The 22,228-nt window shown below is 47.5% G+C and overlaps 1 protein-coding gene across 1 annotated transcript in view; it reads right to left on the reverse strand.

The window, feature by feature from the left end:
• Nucleotides 1–8,851: 8,851 nt before the first annotated feature.
• The window catches only part of PRDM16 (PR/SET domain 16), a 289,994-nt gene continuing 276,617 nt past the window's right edge, over nucleotides 8,852–22,228 (reverse strand). The window contains exons 11-16 of the mRNA XM_058039157.1: nucleotides 21,638–21,715; nucleotides 15,973–16,142; nucleotides 15,118–15,292; nucleotides 14,242–14,472; nucleotides 11,173–11,347; nucleotides 8,852–8,986 (exon numbers count right to left, since the gene is read on the reverse strand). Coding sequence (XP_057895140.1) covers nucleotides 8,852–8,986; nucleotides 11,173–11,347; nucleotides 14,242–14,472; nucleotides 15,118–15,292; nucleotides 15,973–16,142; nucleotides 21,638–21,715 — 964 coding nt within the window. The remainder of the gene's footprint in view (nucleotides 8,987–11,172; nucleotides 11,348–14,241; nucleotides 14,473–15,117; nucleotides 15,293–15,972; nucleotides 16,143–21,637; nucleotides 21,716–22,228) is intronic.

Genomic DNA, 22,228 nt, shown 5'->3' on the forward strand with positions numbered 1-22,228 from the left:
CAACAGCTCGTTTGACAGAGATGCTGCTCATTCCACTGTCCTCGGATGGGGGACACATACTTTATGTCCAGAGCTCTGCCAAGCGTCCCTCGGACCACATTCCGCTCTTAACCCCATCCTGCCTGAGGACAACGCTTATCCCAAGCCCTGGTGGCAATAAACAAGCCTGAACCCAGCGGGTTTGGGGGCGGCAGCATGCACGGCTCTCGGTGCTGGGATGGAGGGAAGCTCGGGGGCCACACAGGGCATCGACAGCGGTGGCACAGGGGCACCGTAACTCGGTGCAGGGAGCTGGGCTCTAAATGGGCACCGATACAGCCCTGGGAAGCACCCAAACCCCCCTGCCACGGAGCCAACCACCCCTTGGCACCGCTGAGAGCCTCGGGGACAGAGCCGCGGCAGGACGAGCCCGGCAGGGACAGCACAGCCGCTCCCGCCGTCCCCTCCCCGGAAGGCGCTCGGTAGCCGCTCTCTCGGCACCGCCGCCCGCACGGCTGCCCTGGAGCCCCGGTACCGGTGCCGATGGCGGTGCCGGACCCTCCCCGGGCTCCCCGGTCCCTCCGCAGCGCCCCAGCCCCGACCCCGCCGCGCCCGCACCTACCCGCGCCCCTCGGAGCCAGCGCGGCGGCGGCGGCGGCGAAAGGGATGGGAGGGACCGGGAGGGATGGGAGGGACCGGGGCGGGACCGGGGGAGGTGCTGGTCCGGCCCCCGAGACCGTGCCGGTGTGCCCCGGGGTGTGCCGGTGTTCCGGTACCGGGGAAGGTGCTGGTCCGGCCCCCAGGACCGTGCTGCTGTGCCCCGGCGTGTGCCGGTGTTCCGGTACCGGGGAAGGTGTTGGTCCGGCCGCCGACACCGTGCCGGTGTGCCCCGGGGTGTGCCGGTGTTCCGGTACCGGGGGAGGTGCTGGTCCGGCCGCCGAGACCGTGCCGGTGTGCCTCGGGATGTGCCGGTGTTCCGGTACCGGGGAAGGTGCTGGTCCGGCCCCCAGGACCGTGCCGGTGTTCCGGTACCGGGGGAGGTGCTGGTCCGGCCCCCGAGACCGTGCCGGTGTGCCCCGGGGTGTGCCGGTGTTCCGGTACCGGGGAAGGTGCTGGTCCGGCCGCCGAGACCGTGCCGGTGTGCCTCGGGATGTGCCGGTGTTTCGCACATCACGGCTCCGAGCAGCGCTCTGCTCCCGGCCCGGGGTCGCCCCGTCTTCCCGGGGGTGAAAAATTAATTAGCGTCTTAATTAATTAGGAGCAGTGTTTTGCTACTTCTTCATGGGTGTTCATCAGGCGCCCCTGGTATTTTGGGATTCTCCATCCCCTAAAGCCGCCTCTGCTTCCCCGGGTTAAATATTAAATAAGCCTCTGTAGTAATAGAGTTTTGCTGTTTCTTGATGAGAGTTCAGGTGTGTGCGCCCCTGGAATTTCGGCATTCCCTGTCCCCTAAATCCGCCTCTGTAAGGCCGCTGAAGGCGGGGGGATTATTCGGTGTCAATTCTCCTGTCACTTTAGCAGGTGACAAATGAGTGTGCCCCGGCTGTCCTCTGGGTCTGGGCGACACTCACTCGGTATTTCAGCATTCCCTTACTACAGGCATGTCTGATGCTCGCTTTAGTTGGATATTCAGCGGTCAAAGGTAACCTCGGGCAATCCCTCCGGATGCACAAAACATCAATTTCTGCTGCTTTTGGACGCTGCAGCTACTGGGAAAGAGGATCTGAGGGTCAGGCTGCTGACAGCTGCCCAGTAAGGCTCAACAGTGCTCTGTGTCTTTACTGGGAACAGACTTTTCCTTGACCTTCTCTTCTGCCCCCCTGTTCTGCTCCTCCCCATCCCCCAAATGGGTCCTTTTTCTCACTTGTTTGTGGTCAATCTCAAGCACTTTGTGCATGACAAAGTCCACTTGTCAGCAATATTCTTTGAAATGCTTCTGTTCTCTCCACTCCGGGGCCTGCCTGACAATCGCCCCATTATCACAGCTTTCTTATCCCATGGATTTTTTATCCTTTTCCCTCCGGGGCTAATAAGGAGAAAGGCTCCAGCAAGAGGAGGGCTCCTACTCAAGGGTTCGGCTCGGACTGAAACCCTCCCGATCTCCGGGGAAGGGCCATTATCCCGAATGTGGGACACCATCATTTGATCACCATGAATGACTTTTTGAAGCGAGGCCATTCATCAGTTGTGTAATGGGGTTTTTAAGCTCAAAGACCCGGCTTTCAAGTAATTTCTGCTCCCAGGGTCCCCTGGAGCTGAACCATCACCATCTGACCGCTATCACTGGGCAGTTCACTCTCTCTGCGCTCTGGTTGTGAAAGGAAATATGTTTGACATTTTCCATCAGCTCACCGATGCCCCATCCCAACACTTTCTCCCACCCTGGAATATCTCACTCCTCTCTGTGCAAGCATCCAGTCTCTTCACTGGGATGTGATGCTCCTGCTTTGCGCTGGGGAGAACTCGAGTGCTCTGTGAGCTCTGGGCACCTCACAAGAGAGACATTGAGAGGCTGAAACATTTCCAGAGAAAGACACAGAGCTGGAGAAGTCCTGTGAGGAGAGGCTGAAGGAGCTGCGGGGGCTCAGCCTGGAGAAAAGGAGGTTCAGGGGGGACCTCTGGTTCTGCACAACTCCCTGACAGGAGGACAGCAAGAAACAGCCTCAAGTTGTGCCAGGGGAGGTTCAGGTTGGATATGAGGAAGAATTTTTTAACGGAAAAGGTGGCCAGGCCTTGGCAGGGGATGCCCAGGGAGTTTTGGAGTCCCCATCCCTGGATGTGGCACTCAGTGCCCTTTTCTGGGTGACAAGGTGGGGATTGGGCACAGGCTGGACTGGATGGTCTTGGAGAGCTTTTCCAAGTTTAATCATTCTGTGATTCCATGATTCTGACCTCAGCAGCAAGTGAAGCAGCCATAATTTAATTTTTGAAGCTCTCTTGCATATTACAAACCACACACACATCACATCAGACCCCAGAGGTACCTCAGAGCAGCAAAGCCAGACAGTGACACACCAATGTCCCATTATTGGGGACGTTCTCCATGGTCATTCCATGAAAAGAAGCTCACGGGACCACTGCTTATAAAAGCACACAGGTTTATTGCATATCAATCTCATGTATAAATTCATTGTAGCATTGGAAAGATTACATTTGGTATACATTCCTATTCTACAGCATTAACCTCAAAATCAGCTTTTTCTATTCATTATTTTAAAGGAATTTCTCTACACAAGTACATTTGTCTTTTATCACAAGCATCAAAATGAAATTTGTAAAATTGCCTTTTTTTTTTTAATTATTTTCTACACTTCATATCTTTTATTTCATTATGCTCCCAACAAAGCGATTCCATATTAATTAATAACTGCCAACACTTTTTCTTTCTTCCTTGGCAGTTCAAGGCTTCGAGCCTCGGACGCAAAATCTAATCACATATACAATAAGTGCATCTACGGAATTTTTTCTTTTTAATAAAAATTTCACAAACGGACACAATAATGACTGCTAAACACAAGTCATGCACAGTTTACTTATAAACATAACAGAAGCAATATACAATCAAGAATGATATGGAACAAGCACCATCCTCTTTCTCAATGTTTTTTAAACATTATATGAAAACCAGACATTTACAATTGATTTTAAAAAAACACTATACAGGTCTAAAGGAAAAAAAAATCCAACCTAAATCATATCTGTATTGTAACAATGGGAAAAGGAATGACATAGGATGCACAGATTTATGATTCTTGCAAGCACAATATATATATGTTTTAAATTACATCTTCTGCAGGCTGGAAATGACATCAGGGCAAAACATCTCTTGCTTTGAAGAGAGCAATGAGAATGTAAAATACACTGAGAATTACTTTCAGAATTACTTTGTTCACATGTGAATTGCACATTTGGAAAATCAAAGCTGCCTTTTTTTTTCTTTTTCGTTCTTTTTTTTTTTAAGTTTTAAATTTTTTTTTTAATTTTTTTTTAAATTTTATTTTTAAATTTCTTCTTCCAAAGTGGTAATAAGAATTAACGACAGAAGAAAGAGGAAAAAAAAAAGAAACCTCGGAATCATTCAAGAACGCTTTTTTTTAGTCACAGTTTCACTCAACACTACGGAGAAGTTTCATGGCTTTGTGAGAACACTACTGACCACCAGCGAGGAGCAGAGCATTTTGTGCCCTTGTGCTGCCAGCACTGACCCAAGCGATGCCACTCCTGCCCTTGGGGACAGCGCTGTTCCCAAGGGTCAGGATCCCCCCCAAAAAAGGGGCAGGGGGGATCCCTGACCCCCCAGCCCCCCGCCACACACACACACACACAGTACAGCACGTAAAAACCGAGTGGGAATTCAGCAGATTGGCCTGGCCGGGGGGCACACGGGGGGAAGCTCATGATCCAGTGCTTTGATGCTCAGCGCCAAACTCGTTCACCTCATTGTGCAAGTGCTTCCAAAGGGCTCCCAAGAGCAGCCACTGAGGGCCTAAGTGCTGATTGGGGAGGGGAAAAAGCTTCCTCTGGCTGTGTGAGGGAGGACAGGAGCCCAGCAGGGTGTTTGTGCCAGAATCAGCTGAGCACACCCACTGTGTTTGTTCGGCTCTGTTTGGGTTTGGGGTTCTCTGCACTGATGTCCCCGTGGTGTCCAGCAAGCCCTGGAAAGGCACCCAGAGCAGCCTGAGCACCAAAGGGAACGTCCCAGTGAAGAAGCCAGCAGCCCAGCAGGAGAACTGGGTGCCTCAATGTGTCCTGCAGGACATGGCACCTCAGCACATCCCATGGGAGAACCTCAGCTCATCCCACCAGAGAGCTCCCAACCACAGAGAGCACAACCTCCAGCTCTGAGCTGGTGGGAAGCAAGGAATGCACTGACACAACACCCACATCCTCCTCCCTGACCAGCTCAGGCAGAAAGATTCAGCTCTGGCCAAAGCTCTGCCCTTCATGGAGAACCAAAACATCAGCCCTGTGCAGCTCCCAGCCACACCTGACCGCTCCAAAAACCCCCAGGGCTTCTCCTTCTCCCCTCTGTGCTGTTGCAGCTGTGAAAATACTTTAAATAAATAGATCCTACACCAAGCTCTGGGTTTAAACCACACCCTGGCTACTGGACACACCACAGCCACTTCCCATCCCTGCCACCCTCACCTGCCCTGGATCCCAGCATGTCCATGGGCTTGGACACCACAGCTCCATGTGTCACCAAAGCTCCCAGAGCATTCCCAGCACTGGGAAGGCAGCAGAACATCCTGGGCACAAACCTCTCCGGGAAGCAGCCTTGGAAAGGTGAGATTCTCTGCTAAAGCAGCAAAATGGGACCTCCACACCTGCAGCAAAATGAGACCTCCACACCTGCACCTCCACATCTCTACCTTTTGTTGGATTGCACTTGGAATGTGAGCTGCAGCACGTCCCAAGTGCAATCCAACGAAAGGTAGAGGTTAGCAGAAGTTATGTGAGGCTTCCTGGTTTTTTTATCTTAATGGGAAAAATTGAAACTTGTAATCAGTGCTAAATTAGAGGAATTGGGAGATTCTACAACACAAGCTAGAGAAAATGGGGAGAAACTGAATTAGGAAATATGGAAAGAAAAAAAATATCATGATTTTAAATCCTATAATTTAATGTCCTCAATCCCTGGCAGGAAAATACCTGTCTGGATAGCACCCCCTTGTCCAGGAGATCCATGGAGAGCCAGGATTAGCCTGGAGAGGGGGACAGTGACAGTGTGAGCTCAGTCAGAGCAAGGACCTGACCAACTGCTTCTGCAGAAATGACACAACTGGCAGCAGGGCTGAGAGAGGGACAGGGAGACCATAAATACCCCAAATAAATCCCCACAGTAACACTTGCATTCCTTGGTATTGGCCCACATTTTGGTGTCCAGCTCAGTGCCACTCCCTCAGTTGCTCTGTGGAGTGTGATGCTGACCTGCCCTGAGGTTTCTTCAAGGGTGAACAAACCACGGTCAGAGCACACAAACACTCACTGCTGCCCACAGATCCTGCTCCAGCACGGCAGAGAGATGCTCAGACACGTGGTTTGTTCCAAACAAACCAGGAGTCCTGGAGCTGCAGCTGGAATGGGACAGGATGGATCCAGCCCCATGGTTAAGGCTGTTCCCATGTTCTCCTGGAGCAGGGCCAGCATCTCCCCTGGCCTCCTCCTCCTCCCAGTCACTGGAACCTTCCTGTGATGGCCCAGGAGCTCCAAGGCCAAGGGGAGCTGAGGGATGATTGTCTGGAGATGAGCAGCACCACTGGCAGCACTGATGGGCTCATTTGGCACATGGACAAAATCTTCCTGCTCCCTGCTCATCCCACATCCAACCTCAGCAGCACCATTTTGGTCCTTCACTACATACTCATATTAACATGACTTCTTCCCAAGAATGAGAGCTAATGTAAAAAAACAAATATTGTTAAGGAAGAAATAAAAGAAGAAAGGAATTAGCCCAAAATGACGAGTTCTATACAGATTAAAATAACTTCCATCAGGAGAAGAAAGAATTCTTTTATTATTTTCATGTTGGCCCCTGTGGGAATAATTTAAAGGCCAAGTGCCTGGGCAGGGCTGTGCTGCAGCCTGTGGGGATGGGATGGGATGGGGATGGGATGGGATGGGATGGGATAATGGGATGGGATGGGATGGGATGGGATAGAATGGGATGGGATAATGGGAAGGGATGGGATGGGATAATGGGAAGGGATGGAATAGATGGGATGGGATGGGATAATTGGATGGGATGTGATGGGATGGGATGGGATAGATTGGATGGGATGTGATGGGATGGGATGGGATGGGATGGGATGGGATCAATGGGATGGGATGGGATGGGATGGGATAGGATGGGATGGGATGGGATGGGATGGGATGGGAAGGGATGGGATGGGATAATGGGAAGGGATGGGATGGAATGTGATAGAATGGGATGGGATAATAGGATGGGATGGGATGGGGATGGAATGTGATAGAATGGGATGGGATGGGATGGGATGGGATGGGATGGGATGGGATGGGATGGGGATGGAATGTGATAGAATGGGATGGGATGGGATGGGATGGGATGGGATGGGATGGGATGGGATGGGATGGGATGGGATGGGATGGGATGGGATGGGATGGGATGGGACGGGACGGGATGGGATGGGATGTGATAGAAGGGATGGGATAATGGGAAGGGATGGGACAGGGCTGTCCCTCTCCTCCACAGAGCTGGGATTCCCCCAGCAGGATTGGCTCTCTCCTACTCAGGAGCTTTGTGCAAATACAAGAAGCAGCTCGGTCACACCGCCTGGTGATCTCAGAGCCTTGGGCACTTTCACAGGATGTTGTGGAAAACCAAAACAGGGAGGGTGAATTTTGTTGGGAAAACACACTGGTGCTGCTAATTTACCTTTTGTTCCCTCTGTACCAAAGCCCCCCTGGATGCTTTTGGGGAAAGCTCCCCAAAATCAGCCCCACACATGCTCTTGGGTGCAAAGCTGACTTGCAAAGGCGTCACACCCAACTCTGACTCTGCTTTGCTCAGGGAGCTCGTTCCATTGTTTTGACCTGCTGGAATGAGGCTTCCCACATTAGACTGGCTTAGAAGCCTCCATCTGCACTTTTCCATGGCTTTCCTAACCATTCCAAAAAGGAATGTCATCTCCAAATTCCCTGCTCCAACAGGGGAGAACAGCACAAAGCCCACAGGATTTGTGGAGGCTGCTGTGTATCAGCAGACAAGGTGAGGTTTGGAGGAATTGGAAATCACTCATAAAATCTCTGTGAGAAGTTTTAGAGTCAGTGAGACAGCTGGATTCTTATCTCCATGCTCTGCACCCCTGAGGCTGCTGGAGCATGGAAATGTTCATCTTTCTACTTCTAATATAGGCCAAGCAGCAGCAGGTGGCACAGAGGGAAAAACCAGGCCAAAGCAACGGTGTGAATCAGAGATCTGTGCCACAGATACCACCAGCACAGGGTGATGTCACCCTGAAACCTTGACACACCAGCAGAGACGTGTCTGAGCTGCCCTGGCTTTGCCCAGGACACATTTCCTCATGCACAACCAGGGAAGCCTTTACCCTGTGACCTCTCTGCTCGGGCAAATCCAAGCATTTCCAGGAGCTCCACCAGCCTGGCTGTGTCCCAGGCACTCCCAGGAAGGGCAGGGAGCTCTGCCAGCCTTGCTCAGGGCACATCCACGTCCGTGTGACATATTTGTCACCCCAGCCTCAGCACTGTTCCAGGCTGGGAGCTGCATGTGGCTCACAATGACTGCAGGCAACGTGGCCTCACATTGGAGGAGCTTTGCTGGGAGCAAAGGACAGGATGGAGTTTCTGTGGGAGTGCAGAATTCTTTTGGGGGGGTCAGTTTAGTGGGTTGGATTTGTGTTTCTCTGGCATAACTCCAGTGGCTGTGTCACAGCTGCACCAGGGACAGGTCACACCTGGCTCTCTTCCCTTGGTGCCTCATTCAGCTGGATGGGGAAGGAAATGCTGCCCTGTGGTTCCAAGCTGTCATTCCTGCTCAGGCTGTGCTGGCTCAGTGACCTCAGTTTGGAAGGCTGGAGGGGGCCAATCTTTGATTGCACTGCTGCAATTTCGTGTCTTGCTCGTGCTGTTCCTACAGGCTGTGAAATTCCTGGGGCTGCTTCGGGGTTATCCAGTTTGGGAGAGGTTCATTGTGATAAATTAGAAAGGAAAACTCTAGAGAGATAAAAATGCAGGGCGTGTGGGTCGGATGGGACAGGTTTCCTTCTCAGCCCAAAGTCCAGACGGCTCCCTGAGGCCCTCTCATCCATCTTCTGCTCGCTGGGATTTTGCTGGGATGGCTGCAGCACCACCACTGCCTCACCCGGGCTCTGGCCAGTGCCTTGTGGACCTCTCAGAGGTGGTTGATGGGGTTAAAGGTCCCCGACTCTGAAGCTGCTCCTGCCATGTCCAGCCAAGCCCCCAGAGAGCTCTGGGAGGACGTGTGGAGGGGAGCGTTCTCAGACAGGGACAGCATCATTGCATAAGCCTGGGGAGAGACAGAGGCAAGGGCAGGAGTGAGAGCACAGCAGGGAGGAGCATTGTGTGAAACACAGCACCACCCAACCCTGCCCACCTGGGCCAGCAGCATCCTCTGTGCTGGGCTAAACTCACAGCCACGCTCTGGGATGGCACCCATCTCAAAAAAACCAGATTTGTCATGGTTTATAGGGATAGTCAGACCATCATTCCCACTGGTTTTCACAGGATCAAACCTATCCTGTGCTCAGTCACAAACCTCCACAACCCATCTCTCAAAAAAATCCAGATTTATCATGGTTTATAGGAGAAACCATCATTCCCACTGGTTTTCACAGGATTTAACCCATCCTGCGCTGCCTGTGCTCAGTCACAAACCTCCACAACCCACCTCTCAAAAAACCCCAGGTTTGTCATGGTTTATAGGAGAAAGCATCATTCCCGCTGGTTTTCACAGGAGCAAACCCATCCTGCGCTGCCTGTGCTCTGTGACAAAACTCTACATGATTTCAGGCTCTGAAGTAGGTGCTACTGGGGCTTGTTATTAAAAAATCACATCCCCAGAGATCAGTGAGGCTGGGTTGGGGCAGATATGCCCAGTGGGAAGTGGTGAGCAGCGGCTCATCCTGCCTTGATGCTTGGCATGGCCCCACTGGTGATGCCAACATGGATATTTAGGGATGTGGAATTCTCATTGCCATGACCAGTGTGCCCAGGGTGGATTTATTGCTGCAGTGAAACCCTTAAAAGTTGTCTGGTGAGAGAAATGCAATGAGATTTGTTTGTTCTCTTAACAAACTGCTGGTTCCTTGTAACCTGGCTGCTCTCCCTCCACCAGGACACAAGAATTGTCTCGCACATCTCTCTGTGCCCTTTCTCAGCCCACAGGAATGATGTGAGGGCTCAGGCAGATGATAACCTCATACAGCAGAGGGGAAAACCAATGTCATTGCCACCCATGGCCTGAAAAAGAGGAGCACACAGTCCCCACCCTCCCCACCTCCTTGGCTCAGGGAAGGAATACAGTTTTTGGGTTTTGTGGATACACACACACTTCTAAAATTGCTTAAAGCTAAGTCAAAGGAGTGCCGTGCTGCTCGCACCTAGGTTTTATGTTACCTGCCAAAAGATGGGTCAAATTATTTAAGCTGCTTGTTGTGATTCAAGTGTAAAACAGTGTAAAAAATCAAAAATACTTTCCCCTATCCAAGCACAGGCTGTAGCAGGGTGCTACATTGGGAAAAAAACAAGCTGCTCCCAAAGAATTAGTGCATTTGGGATGTTAGTACACAGAGAAGAGTCAGGCAAGTGGCTTGTGTTTAAATGGGTGTCACCCCAAAAAACTGCTGAGCTCTCTCTTCCAGCAGCCCCTCCCCAGCCTCACTATTGGCACCCACTGTGAAGGAGGAAAAAACAAGAGATCAACTCCATAAACCCAGACTGGGTATTTTGGCTAATGAAAAAAACAGAAAGCACACACAGACCTGCCCCAAACCTCCAGATTTTTCTCAGAACTCCAAGAATCTCAGTAATTCTGAGATGCTGTTCTGATGGTTTTTGGTGAGTCTAAACTGATCTGGCTCACAGGGTTGGGATTTTTCTTTTCCATTTTCTGGTTTAGTTTTAGAAATCGAGGAGATAAACAAGGATACCCTCTAGACATGCTGGGTTGCAAGGCCTGGATGTATTCTTGGCTCTCACGCCTGTTTTAATCAAACCCAAGGGCACTTTGTTGCTGTTTCTGCAGACCAAACCTCAGTGGTTACCAACAGAAGAGCCACCCCAAAGTATAAATAAATAAGGAGTTATAAAAACATTTATACAGACAGATAAAAACACACAAACGACTCTCCCTTCCTGCACAGCCCCATTCTCACTGCACAGGCTGAGATAAATCCATCTAAAGGTGATGCCCACACCCTTCCTCCTCTATTTCAATTTAGTTGCAACGAGACACATTCATGTGTGTGCTAGAATTCCTGCTGGAAAGGGGGAATAACCTTCTGGAAGGGGAAAATAACCCACTGGAAAGGGGGAATAGCCTTTTGGAAGGGGAAAATAACACACTGGAAAGGGGGAATAACCTTCTGGAAGGGGAAAATAACGCACTGGAAAGGGGGAATAACCCTTGGCTGGAGGAGGCCAGCGGCTCCCTGATCTGGTGGCAAGCTAGGAAAACGTTCTGGATATACCCACCTGGTTTTTAGCCTGCCTGTACAGAGTCTGTTTTATTGCCTCAGAGTCTAAGGTGGAATTAAACACATCTTTAACTTCAAAGGCTTCCTCGGCCGCTTTGCGGAGATCCAGCCCCTTCCCAAAATTCGGCATCTGCTCCAAATCTAACAGGCCGGCTTCGTCCTCCTCAACACACCTGTACCAAGGACCAGGGGAAGGGGTGACCTGTGTTAGCTCGTCTGGCCCACAGCCTGCATGCACCACCCACGGGGGCTCACCAGCCACATGCGTGAAGGGACGGACAGACGGACACGGACACGGCACGGCATGGCATGGCATGGGGGGGAGTGAGGAGGAGGAGGTGGTGAGGCAGGCACAGGGCCTGCAGTGCCTCCATAGGAAATGACTGGTCATGGTGACTGAACATAAGAAGCCCCTCTTTTCACCTTCAGACCCTTGTTATCTTATAGGTCACGTTCCCCACGACCCTTACTATTGGACAATTCCTAAAACTCCTGTACCCTATATAAAGGGTAAATAAAGATATACTTCTATACCATATATAACTCCTATACTCCTATAAACTATATAACTCCTATATCCTATAAAAAGGGTATATAGAGATATATTCCTCTACCCTCTATAACTCCTATGCTCCTATATCCTATATAGTTCCTGTATCCTATATAAAGAGTATAAAATATCAGAGTATAAAAATATACTGCTATACCTTATATAACTCCTATACCCTATATAACTCCTGTACCCTATATAAAGGGTATATAAAGATTTACTCCTATACCCTATATAACTCCTACACCCTATATAACTCCTATACCCTATATAACTCCTGTACCCTATATAAAGGGTATATAAAGATATACTCCTATACCAAATATAAAGATTATATAAAGATATACTCATATATAACTCCTATACCCTATATAAAGGGTATATATTATACCCATTGTAATACCTATACCCTATATAACTCCTATACCCTATATAAAAGGTATATAAAGATTTACTCCTATACCCTATATAACTCCTACACACTATATAACTCCTATACCCTATATAACTCCTATACTCCTATACCATATATAATTCCTGTACCCTATATACAGAGTATATAAAAATATACTCCTACACCCTATATAACTCCTATTTCCTATATAACTCCTATACTCCTATACTCTATATAACTCCTATAGCCTATATAAAGGATATATAAAAATATACTCCTATACCCTATATAACTTCTATACCCTATATAAAGGGTATATAAAGAGCTTCTTTTGCACAGCTCGGCAGAAGAGCTGTCCCTGAGACCTTCACAGAAGATTCAATAAAGACACCCCTGTGGAACCTCACACAGCCTTCTCCTCTCTCTCCCTGCGTCTGCCCAAAGCACTTAGCAAGCAAAGAGCCCAATTCACAAATGAGCTGATAATCACTAAAGAGCTGAGCTTGCTAAGGTAGCCTGCAGCTCTGGAGCCTGCCTGAGGGGCACAGACAGGTTGTGCTTAATTGGACTTCTCTGTCTTGGGCAGCCAGGATTGGGGAGACCCCAAAATGCCAGAGCTGCCTCAAAGTGGAAAGCAACAAGCAGCAGGTTCTGTCTGAGGTTCTGTGTCATCACATTTCTCTTCACAGAGAAAAGCAAAGCACAACTTCCCAAGAAATTTCTGGGATTCGCGTTCTCTGAACCTCAGAGAAAGGAAAAACAATTCTTATCTCATTTGCTGCTCCTGTGTTTGTTCACAAGTGGAATGCATGGTGGAAGATTGTTTACCTGAAGGGAATTGATGACTGGATTCTGGTGTGAGTGTTTTGATTCACTGACCAGTTGGATCCAGGTGTGTGTGTGTCGAGAGAGTCATGAGATGCTGTGCAGTGGAGTGCTTGGCAGATTAGTTCAGATGTAAAGTAATATAATATAGAACAATATAGAATAATAAAGTAACTAATTAGCCTTCAGTGACAGTTCTGCACCAAAACCAGCAGTGCTTTTAAGCTGGGTGAGGTATCACTTGGTGTTGTGTGGCTTGTGCTGGGAATACCCCCAGAAATTGGGGCAAGCTGCAGCAAAAAGAGAGCTGAGCCTGTGCTGTGTGCAGCAATCTTTCATTTTGAAGGTGTTCAGACATGGCTTGATCTTGGGGCAAAAATCCTTCAATTTTTATAGAATAGTGGGATCTGGTTTGGGTTGGGAGGGACCTTAAAGATTGTCTCATTTCACCCTCTGCCATGGGCTGTCCCAGGCTGCTCTCAACCCTGTCCAGCTTCGCCTTGGACACTTCCAGGGATCCAGGGGCAGCCACAGCTGCTCTGGGCACCCTGTGTCAGGCCTCAGCACCCTCACAGGGAAGGATTTCCCTTGAAGATCAAACCTGTATCTCTCCTCTTTCAGTGTAAATCCATCCCTCCTTGTCCTGTCACTCCAGGCCCCTGGAAAGACTCTCCCTTCATATTTCCAGCAGCTTCCTTCAGGCACTGGAGCCTCAGAGCCTTCTCTCCTCCAGGCTGAATGATCCCAGTTCCCTCAGCCTTTCCTGCCAGCAGAGCTGCTCCATCCCTCTGGTCACCCTGGAACCTCCTCTGGGTTCTCTGCAGCAGCTCCAGGTCCTCCCTGTGCTGGGACCCCAGGGCTGGAGGCAGCTCTGCAGGTGGGGTCTCACCTGGGCAGGGCAGAGGGGCAGAATCCCCTTTTTGCCAGAGCTCCAAGAATATTTTTCTCCAACTCAAAGGGCCATAACAGCACGAAAGGCATTGCATGCACTGACGCCTCTTCCCTTGCCCTGATCAGTTTTGGAGAGAAAAAAGACATCTGCTGAGCTGTGACACCCTGAAAACTCTGGGTTTTGTGTCTGTTCTCCTGTTTAGACTCCTCAAGCCTTGGATATCATCTCAGCCTCTCCTTGCAGTCCACCTGTCTTGAGTCCCTCCCCAAAATGATGAAATGGAATCTGGAGTGAAGGTTTGGATCCAACCAGAGTTATGGCATGGCTTGGAGAACAAACCCACGGCACTCACGATGCACCACAGACACGGGCAGGGGTCTGAGCCCCCCGGGAATGGCCCCCTCACCTTCGGGTGTGGTCAAAGCTCATGGTGAGAGACGTGGGCTCCTCATCCTCCTCATCCTCGAACGCTCCCCGTGGCTCCGCTGTGGGCGACGCCGTCTCGTCCTGGGACTTCCCAGTCAGGCTGTCATCATCTTCCTCTTCCAGTTCTTCGTCCTCGTCGTCCACATCTTCTGCCTTCTCGTTTGCCAGTCCGTGGCACTGGGAATTGCCATCAATATCCTGGATTTCTGGCCTGAAATGGTTGGTTGAAAGTCAGGGAGGAGAAGGAAGGAAGGAAGGAAGGAAGGAAGGAAGGAAGGAAGGAAGGAAGGAAGGAAGGAAGGAAGGAAGGAAGGAAGGAAGGAAGGAAGGAAGGAAGGAAGGAAGGAAGGAAGGAAGGAAGGAAGGAAGGAAGGAAGGAAGGAAGGAAGGAAGGAAGGAAGGAAGGAAGGAAGGAAGGAAGGAAGGAAGGAAGGAAGGAAGTGGTGGAAGTGGCGGAAGGAAGGAAGGAAGGAAGGAAAAAGATGACAAATGTTTATATCAAATATTCTCACTGTAATGAAAAACTTTGATAATGTTATACATAGGTATGAACACAGAGACATTTATATACATACATTTATATACACATACATATTATTTAAAATGTAACAAAGAAGAAAACCAATGTGCTTCAGGCATTTAAAAATCACCCTTCACTGTTCCTAAGGGCCAACGAGCACGTTGAGAATGCACCAACCCCAAGGCTTTTTGAACTACAAAAATTGATTTAAATGCTGTTTTTTCATCTCTTAAAATTAACATTTGTGAAACAAGCAGCTTTCTTCCTTCTCTGGGCTGTATCCTCAACAATTTAAATATATATCATTATATATAATAATTTTATTTCCTTGCCTACCTTTTATCTGCTAAAGCTGACGCTTGATTCATCTCGCTGTTGGCAATAAAATTTCTGATTTCTGAGAAATAGGAATCCTCTTTTTCATCTAAAAGTGCATGGTTGTCTGATTCCGAGTTGGGGGAGGAGGCGCTGGTCCCGAGGTGGTTGGTGATGACTCCGGAGTGCTGGCTCACTGTGGGGCAGGAGAGACAACAGGAGTTATGAGGAAACAAATTAAGAATGTTCTCAACAGCCTTCTCACTTTGTATTGATGGTTTAATGCTCAAGAGGAAAGTCATGGAGCAAAGATCCCAAAGGAAAATTGTGTTTTCCAGACCAAAATACAGGTGATGTTTAGCATTTATGGACAATACACACAATTTAACAACCATTGCAGAGCTGTTTGCCTATAAATTTTCCATAATACATTTTTTTACCCATACTGCGAAATCACTTCATCACAGCAATTCATTCCTTTCATTTTTTTATGTCAAAGCCTCTTTATCTTCTTGAACTTCCAAAAAAAACCCTACAAACTCATCCTTGGGGGGACCGTGCATTCCAGCAAGGCTTCCCAAGGGCCAAGACCATGGAGTCTCCTCTCTTCAGAGATTCCCAGAGTGTTTCCATACTTGGAACATTCTATCAAAGATCCCAAAGGAAGATTGTATTTTCCAGACCAAAATACAGATGATATTTCACATTTATGGACAATGCACACAATTGTGCAAAACAAAACCTATTTATCTTCTCGAACTTCCAAAAAAACCCTACAAAAATCCTACAAACTCATCCTTGGGGGACAGTGCATTCCAGCAAGTCTTCCCAAGGGCCAAGACCATGGAGTCTCCTCTCTCCAGAGTGTTTTCCTACCTGGAACATTTTCATGCTCGTGCTTCTTCAGGTGCCTGTCGAGGTTGGTCTGCTGCCCGAAGCACCTGTTGCACAGGTGGCACTTGAATGGCTTCTCCTTGTTGTGGATGTTCCTGACGTGCCTCTGCAGGTTGGAGGAAATGCTGAATGACCTGTCACAGTATTTACACCTGGAAAACAACAGCAAAGGGTGCAACATGAAGGAAAAACCCAAAACCCAAAAACAAAAACAAAAACAAAAAAAAAAGGAGAAAAATCTGACTCAAAACCCCAGGAAATGCTGGTCTATAAATCTTTACTCAGGAATAAAGATTGTGCTGAAGGAAGCACAAAGCATTAATCATCCCAGACAAATCTGATATTATTGTTACTCAAGGAGAACAAAGAAAGGATAAGGATTAATTAGGAAGTGAGTCGTCCAAACAAATACGAGCTTGAGACACAATAATTACTTTTCCATGCATGGATGTAGGAATGAGAGAGGTGGATTTATTCCTTCCACTTTTTTTTTGAGAGGAATCAGGTGAAATATGGCTGAGGAGGGAGGACAAGGAAGACAGAAGAAGAAAGAAGGGAGGTGAAATGTATAAAATAGTTATTAACTGGCAAATCCCTGCACGACAGTTAGCTGGACACACAGAAAATTCTGGCTTTATTTGTGAAATTCCTTGTGGTACTGCACATGCAGGGATTTCAGCATGGATTTAAAGGCAATTATTATTATCCTTATAGCAAAGAAATCCACCACCCTTTCCAAACAGGGTAAGATTTACTCCTAGGGGTGAATATCTGGTTTGTGATGAATGCAAGGAGCCAAGCCAGGATGTTCAGGGTGCTGAGAGATGTTCCCTCTCTGAGCTCAACCTCTGCAGGACCCAAGGCAGATGGGCTGGGGGCTTGTTCAAAGTCACCGCCCCCCTTTTTTTGGGTTTAGATTCCCTCCAAATAAATGGGAATTGGGAATTTTTGGGTTTAGATTCCCTCCAAATAAATGGGAATTGCTCGGGTTGGTGGTGTGAGGGTTCGGAGCCGCTGATGGACTGAAGGTGGCAGCTCCGAGCTGCGCTGGAGAGTTTGGGTCTAAAACTCCTGAAAGCCTCATTCCTGCCCGAATCCCTCGTTCCATCTCCCTCTGGGCACGTCACTTGTGCCTCAGCAAAGCTGCTGCCCCACGGCTCTGCTTCCAAAACCCACGAGCAGCAGAATCTGTCTCCGCCACAAATCCGGGGTGCTTCCAAAATTTCGTCTCTTCCCAAACCCTTGTAATCCCAGAAAGAACCCATTCCAACAGGCTCCAGATTCTGGATTTATTCCTGAATAAATCCACTCTGAGCTCTTCTAACCCACAGCAACATCTGCCCCACGGAGCTGAGCTACTCTTCCATGGAAATCCTGGAATTCCAGAATGATTTTGGGATTCTAAACCCCATCCAGTGCCACCCCTGCCATGGCCAGGGACACCTTCCACTGTCCCAGGTGGCTCCAAACTGGTCTTGGACACTCCCAGGCATGGGGCAGCCTGTGCCAGAGCCCTCCCAGCACTCCAGGACATGGAGATGGAGATTTTGGGAGTATCAGCAGCTCCTGATGTGCACAGACTCACCCCACGCCTGCCTCACTCAAGGATGGAGCTGGACGACACAGAGGACATGGGATTCCTCCCTACAGACACAACAGTGGAGGGGGAAAGATCCCTGCTGTGAAACACACACCCCCCATTTTCCAGATGTGCTCCAGCTGGGATTTTTACTCGGTCTCTAAAAATAAATCGATATTATTTTTGGAAAAAGCGGGGATACATTTATGAAACACTCTCTCTCTCTCTCTCGCTGGATGTTTATGGATTCCATGTCCACCTCCGAATTTCCTACTGCTAAATCTCCAACAAGAATAAAGATATTTCAAATAATGGGCCTTTATTAGGATTAAGCAAGGCAGAGAGCAAAATTTTTAAACCACAGCATTTCCAGACTCTGAAAGTATTTAATTTTCTCTTTTTTTTTTTTTCAAAACCCCCCCAAACAACTCTAGAAAACAAGGAGGTATTTGAACATCAGCAAGAACAATCACACCGAGATTTATCAAGAACAATCTGTACAGAGAGCGAAACACGGATTTCCAGCACCAAGGAATTTGCTCTCAGATTCCTGCTCAGCACTCCAGCAAAATGCAATATCCAAACCTGCCAATATCCCAATATTCCTGATATTTCCATGAGACTTCCATGAGATTTTTCAGCTTAAATCAGGAGCTACCTTCTCATCCTTGAGTGGTTTTATCCAGCTCAGACCAGGAGCTCCCTTTTCATCCTTGATGATGCCAGGGGTTTTCTCTCCCTGCCTGTCCTCACCAGCTCCTAAAAAACACCTTTTTTTGTGAATCCCAATGCCTGGCACAGGGAATACCTGGCACAGTGGGCACCAGCATAACCCACATTCCCAGCCTGGCTGTCCCTGCCAGGAGCAGCTCCAGACATTTAAAAGCAAATCAAGGCAAGGAACGACCTGGCCTCCTCCACATCCATTTATTTAGATGTTCAGGAAGCCTTTGAAAAGTTCCCTGTGACAGGTCCTGGCCCTAACCATGAGCTATGTGGATGCAGGGTCGGGAATGGGGAGGGATAAAGAGCTTGTTAAAAAAAAATAGGAACCAGAGGGGCACAGGGAAGGAGCAGGGAATGCAAAGGGATGAGGGAGATGTCCGGCGTTATTTGTGGTCCCAGAGGGGGTCAGTGCTGGGAGCTCTGCTGGTTTTCATCTAAATAAATGGCCCAGGCAGAGGAACCAGCTGAAATGGAGGGAAAGAGGTGAACGGTGAGGGAGGAGAAGAATAAAACTCGGAGGCAGCGGTGTTTGCTCTGCAAACAGCCCCACAAAGCCTCTCCCTTATCAGCTGAAAACATCCAAAGAGGGAGGGAGGGACAGGGCTGGAGCTGCGGAGCTCGGGCAGGAAATCCTGGGAGCTGCAGGAGCTCGGGTACCTGGGAATGTGGGGAGCATTACCCGAGTCACTCTCGTGAAGTTTTGCAGTGATCGGTGTGAGCTGGAGAGGCAGAATTGCAGCAAAAAACAAAAAAACACCAAAAAACCCCACACGAATAGCAACTCTCCCTCTGAGTGACTCCTCAGCCTCAAGTGCATTTTTAGCAGGGTGAGCTCAAACTGTATTTTGAATACCAGAAAATGAGAAATATCTTCATTATTTATTGAACTATGTGCAATTTAAATGACAGGGTGGATGTCAGCTGTGGCTCTGAGTTCCAGCTTATTGCAGATAACAGGACACAAAGCCTCCAAGGGCCTTTTTATTCTGAATTCTGAAATACATAGTCCAGAATTTCAGGTTTGGTGCAGAAAAATAAAAAAAAGAGTGGAAAGAATTTCATTGTATGGCACAGGGGCTTGGAGTGTTTTCAAATAATTTGATTTTTAGGAAGTGCATCACCAGGTATTTCTCACTCTTCAGAGAACATGTTGAATTTTTTCTTTGTAAAAAGAATTTGCCTCATTATTGCTAATGTGCTATTAATTCCTACTTTATACATAATTACACTTAAGTAGAAGTTTGAGTGACTTCATAGTACCCCAAATAAACTCAAAAAAATTTCATCAGTGACCATCAGGAATCAAATCCAAGCCTTTATTTTCTAGCCTGTTGTCTTTAAGAACAAAGTAATTAATATTTGGATTAATACTTAAATTATTGTCTATAAAAATATTTTTTATAGGGTAGAAAAAATAATTAAACAATCAAAAACGAATTTGCAAAGGAAACAACAGCAAAACACCGAGAAATCAGCAACCTCCTTGTACCTGCCTGAAGTCAGCACTTAAAAACCAAGCTCTCCAAACAAGCCTGGCTGCCAAAGCTGCAAATCTCAGGTCTGTGAGAGGAAAAGCAAATCAATGATAATTAAAGCTCGTCTGCGAACACAGCCCCGGCTCTCCGGAGTGCTGTTAGAATTCAACATTGTCCAGGAGTCAGACCTCTAAAAAACCCACACAGGCTATTTGCTGGGAGAAGACCAGATCAAATAAATCTTTATTTTCCTAACCTTTGTTAAGTTGCAAGTCTCCTTTTTTGGAAGAAAACTGAACTAAGGATCTCGGAATAATCAGGAGCGAGGTTTTGCAGTGGACAGGGAACACACAGGCATATCAAATGACACAACGCCAAACATCACAGCAGGGGTATAATCCAAAATATATGTCTGCTTTGGGGGGGGTGGTGGATTTTTAATTTACCTAATGTCTACGCTAAAAATGCTGGATGGAAAATAAACGCGATTCTCAGCGTAGCGGGGATTACAATGTGGGAGAGTCAATTCTTAGGTTAAACTGAGCATAAAAATGTGATGTATTTGACCACATAGCCTTTTGCTGCTCATAAATTTGTGTTTCTCTTTATTTAATAACTGCTCCATTTGCTTTGTTGTGAACTTATGGCTGTGTATGAAACGCTGCAATATCAGCTACCCAAAACGAAATGGAATTGTTACCATTGTTTGACAACCTGCAAAACACTCCCTCACATCATGGCAAACACAAGGCTTGATTTGCAGCAAGCTCTCAATTCATCATTCCTTCAGGTTTGCTCATTTCTGGACTTCATTCTAACAAAAAAGGCATTTTTTTTCCCTCAATTTTTTCAAACTGCTTGCAACTCGCTGGGAGAAAATGCTGGGGGCAAAGATTTCCATGAGAAATAGTTATTTATATACCTAGGCACACATATTACATATATTTTCTTGTGAGTTTTATTCAGATTTAAAGCCCTGACTTGGGCAGGAGCCACTGGGCTGGGATGCTGTCCTTGTGGACACTAAAGCATCAAAATCACATCACCTTGTCCCCAGCTAACAGAAAACAGCTCAGCTTTCTACCTTAAACACTCACAAACGTGTGAGATTCTGTGTGAATCCCCTCCTTCCAGCTCTCCCTTTAAACTCCATGATTTAAGCTCAGAAACTACCAAAATTCCATTTTAAGGCAGGTAAATCAGCACGTTTTTTTGCATGTTGCATTTTCTCTTTATAAAAAGAATTTGCCTAGTGTATATTATGTTAAAGTAGGAATCAATAGCATGCTGTTCATGTGCTATTAATTCCTACTTTAGACATAATTCTACTTCTTAAGTAGAAGTTTGAGTGACTTCATAGCCCTCCAAAAAAAAAGAAAATCAAAAAAATTTAATCAGTGACCATCAAGAATCAAACCCAAGCCTTTGTTTTTTTGATCCCCTACTCCAGGCACCTCTGATGTGCATTAAGAAAAGAAAAAAAAAAAAACCAAAACCCCAGCTAGCTCCAGCAGTGAAGGTCCTGGCAAGCCCTTCAAACCAGCCTGAATTTCAGAGCCATTCAGCACCTTCAGCTGTCCTTGAGATGAATGGTTAACGTGAGTGTGAAACAACACTGCAAATCAGAGCCCTCATTTGCCAGCATACATCTAAATATAAGTTAAGTGTCTATCTTCGAGCTGCCAAGCCTGATTATTTTTGGCTGGTACACATAATATACAACCCTATGAATCACTCTGTGTAATGCTCCAGGCCTGTGGTATTCTGCTGGCACAGCTTTGTAGAGGAGAGGGGGGGGGGAAAAAATACCAGAGTGGTGAGTGAGGAGTGTTTGGGAAAGGGGATTTTTTATGGGGGACAACATCACCTGTAAGGCTGCTCCCCAGTGTGTGTCCGCAGGTGCCTCGTCAGGTTGGCTGAGCGTGGGAAGATCTTGCCACAGTACCTGGAGAGGGAAAACCAAAGGAAACCATCAGGAGAAGCAAAGGAATCCATCAGGAGAAGCAAAGGAATCCATCAGGAGAACCAAAGGAAACCATCAGGAGAACTGTCGCAAGCATCTTTTCATGAAAAATCCTTTCCTGAGGATTTTTCCTCCTGAGAAGCTGAGAAGCCTCAGGAACAAAATGTAAACAATGGTTATCTGCTGTGTGGAATGCAACTGGTGGATCTTTGATTGGTCTCATGTGGTTGTTTGTAATTAATGGCCAATCACATTTAGCTGGCTTGGACAGAGAGCCAAGCCACAAGCCTTTGTTATCATTCTTTGCTATTCTATTCTTAGCCAGCCTTCTGATGAAATCCTTTCTTCTATTCATTTAGTATAGTTTTAATATAATATATATCATAAAATAATAAATCAAGCCTTCTGGAACATGGAGTCAGATCCTCGTCTCTTCCCTCATCCTCGAACCCCTGTGAACACCATCACAGAGAACCAAAGGAAACCATCAGGAGA

The sequence above is a fragment of the Melospiza georgiana genome, chromosome 22 (genome assembly GCF_028018845.1).
Source record: "Melospiza georgiana isolate bMelGeo1 chromosome 22, bMelGeo1.pri, whole genome shotgun sequence".
Classification (NCBI taxonomy): Eukaryota; Metazoa; Chordata; class Aves; order Passeriformes; family Passerellidae; genus Melospiza; species Melospiza georgiana.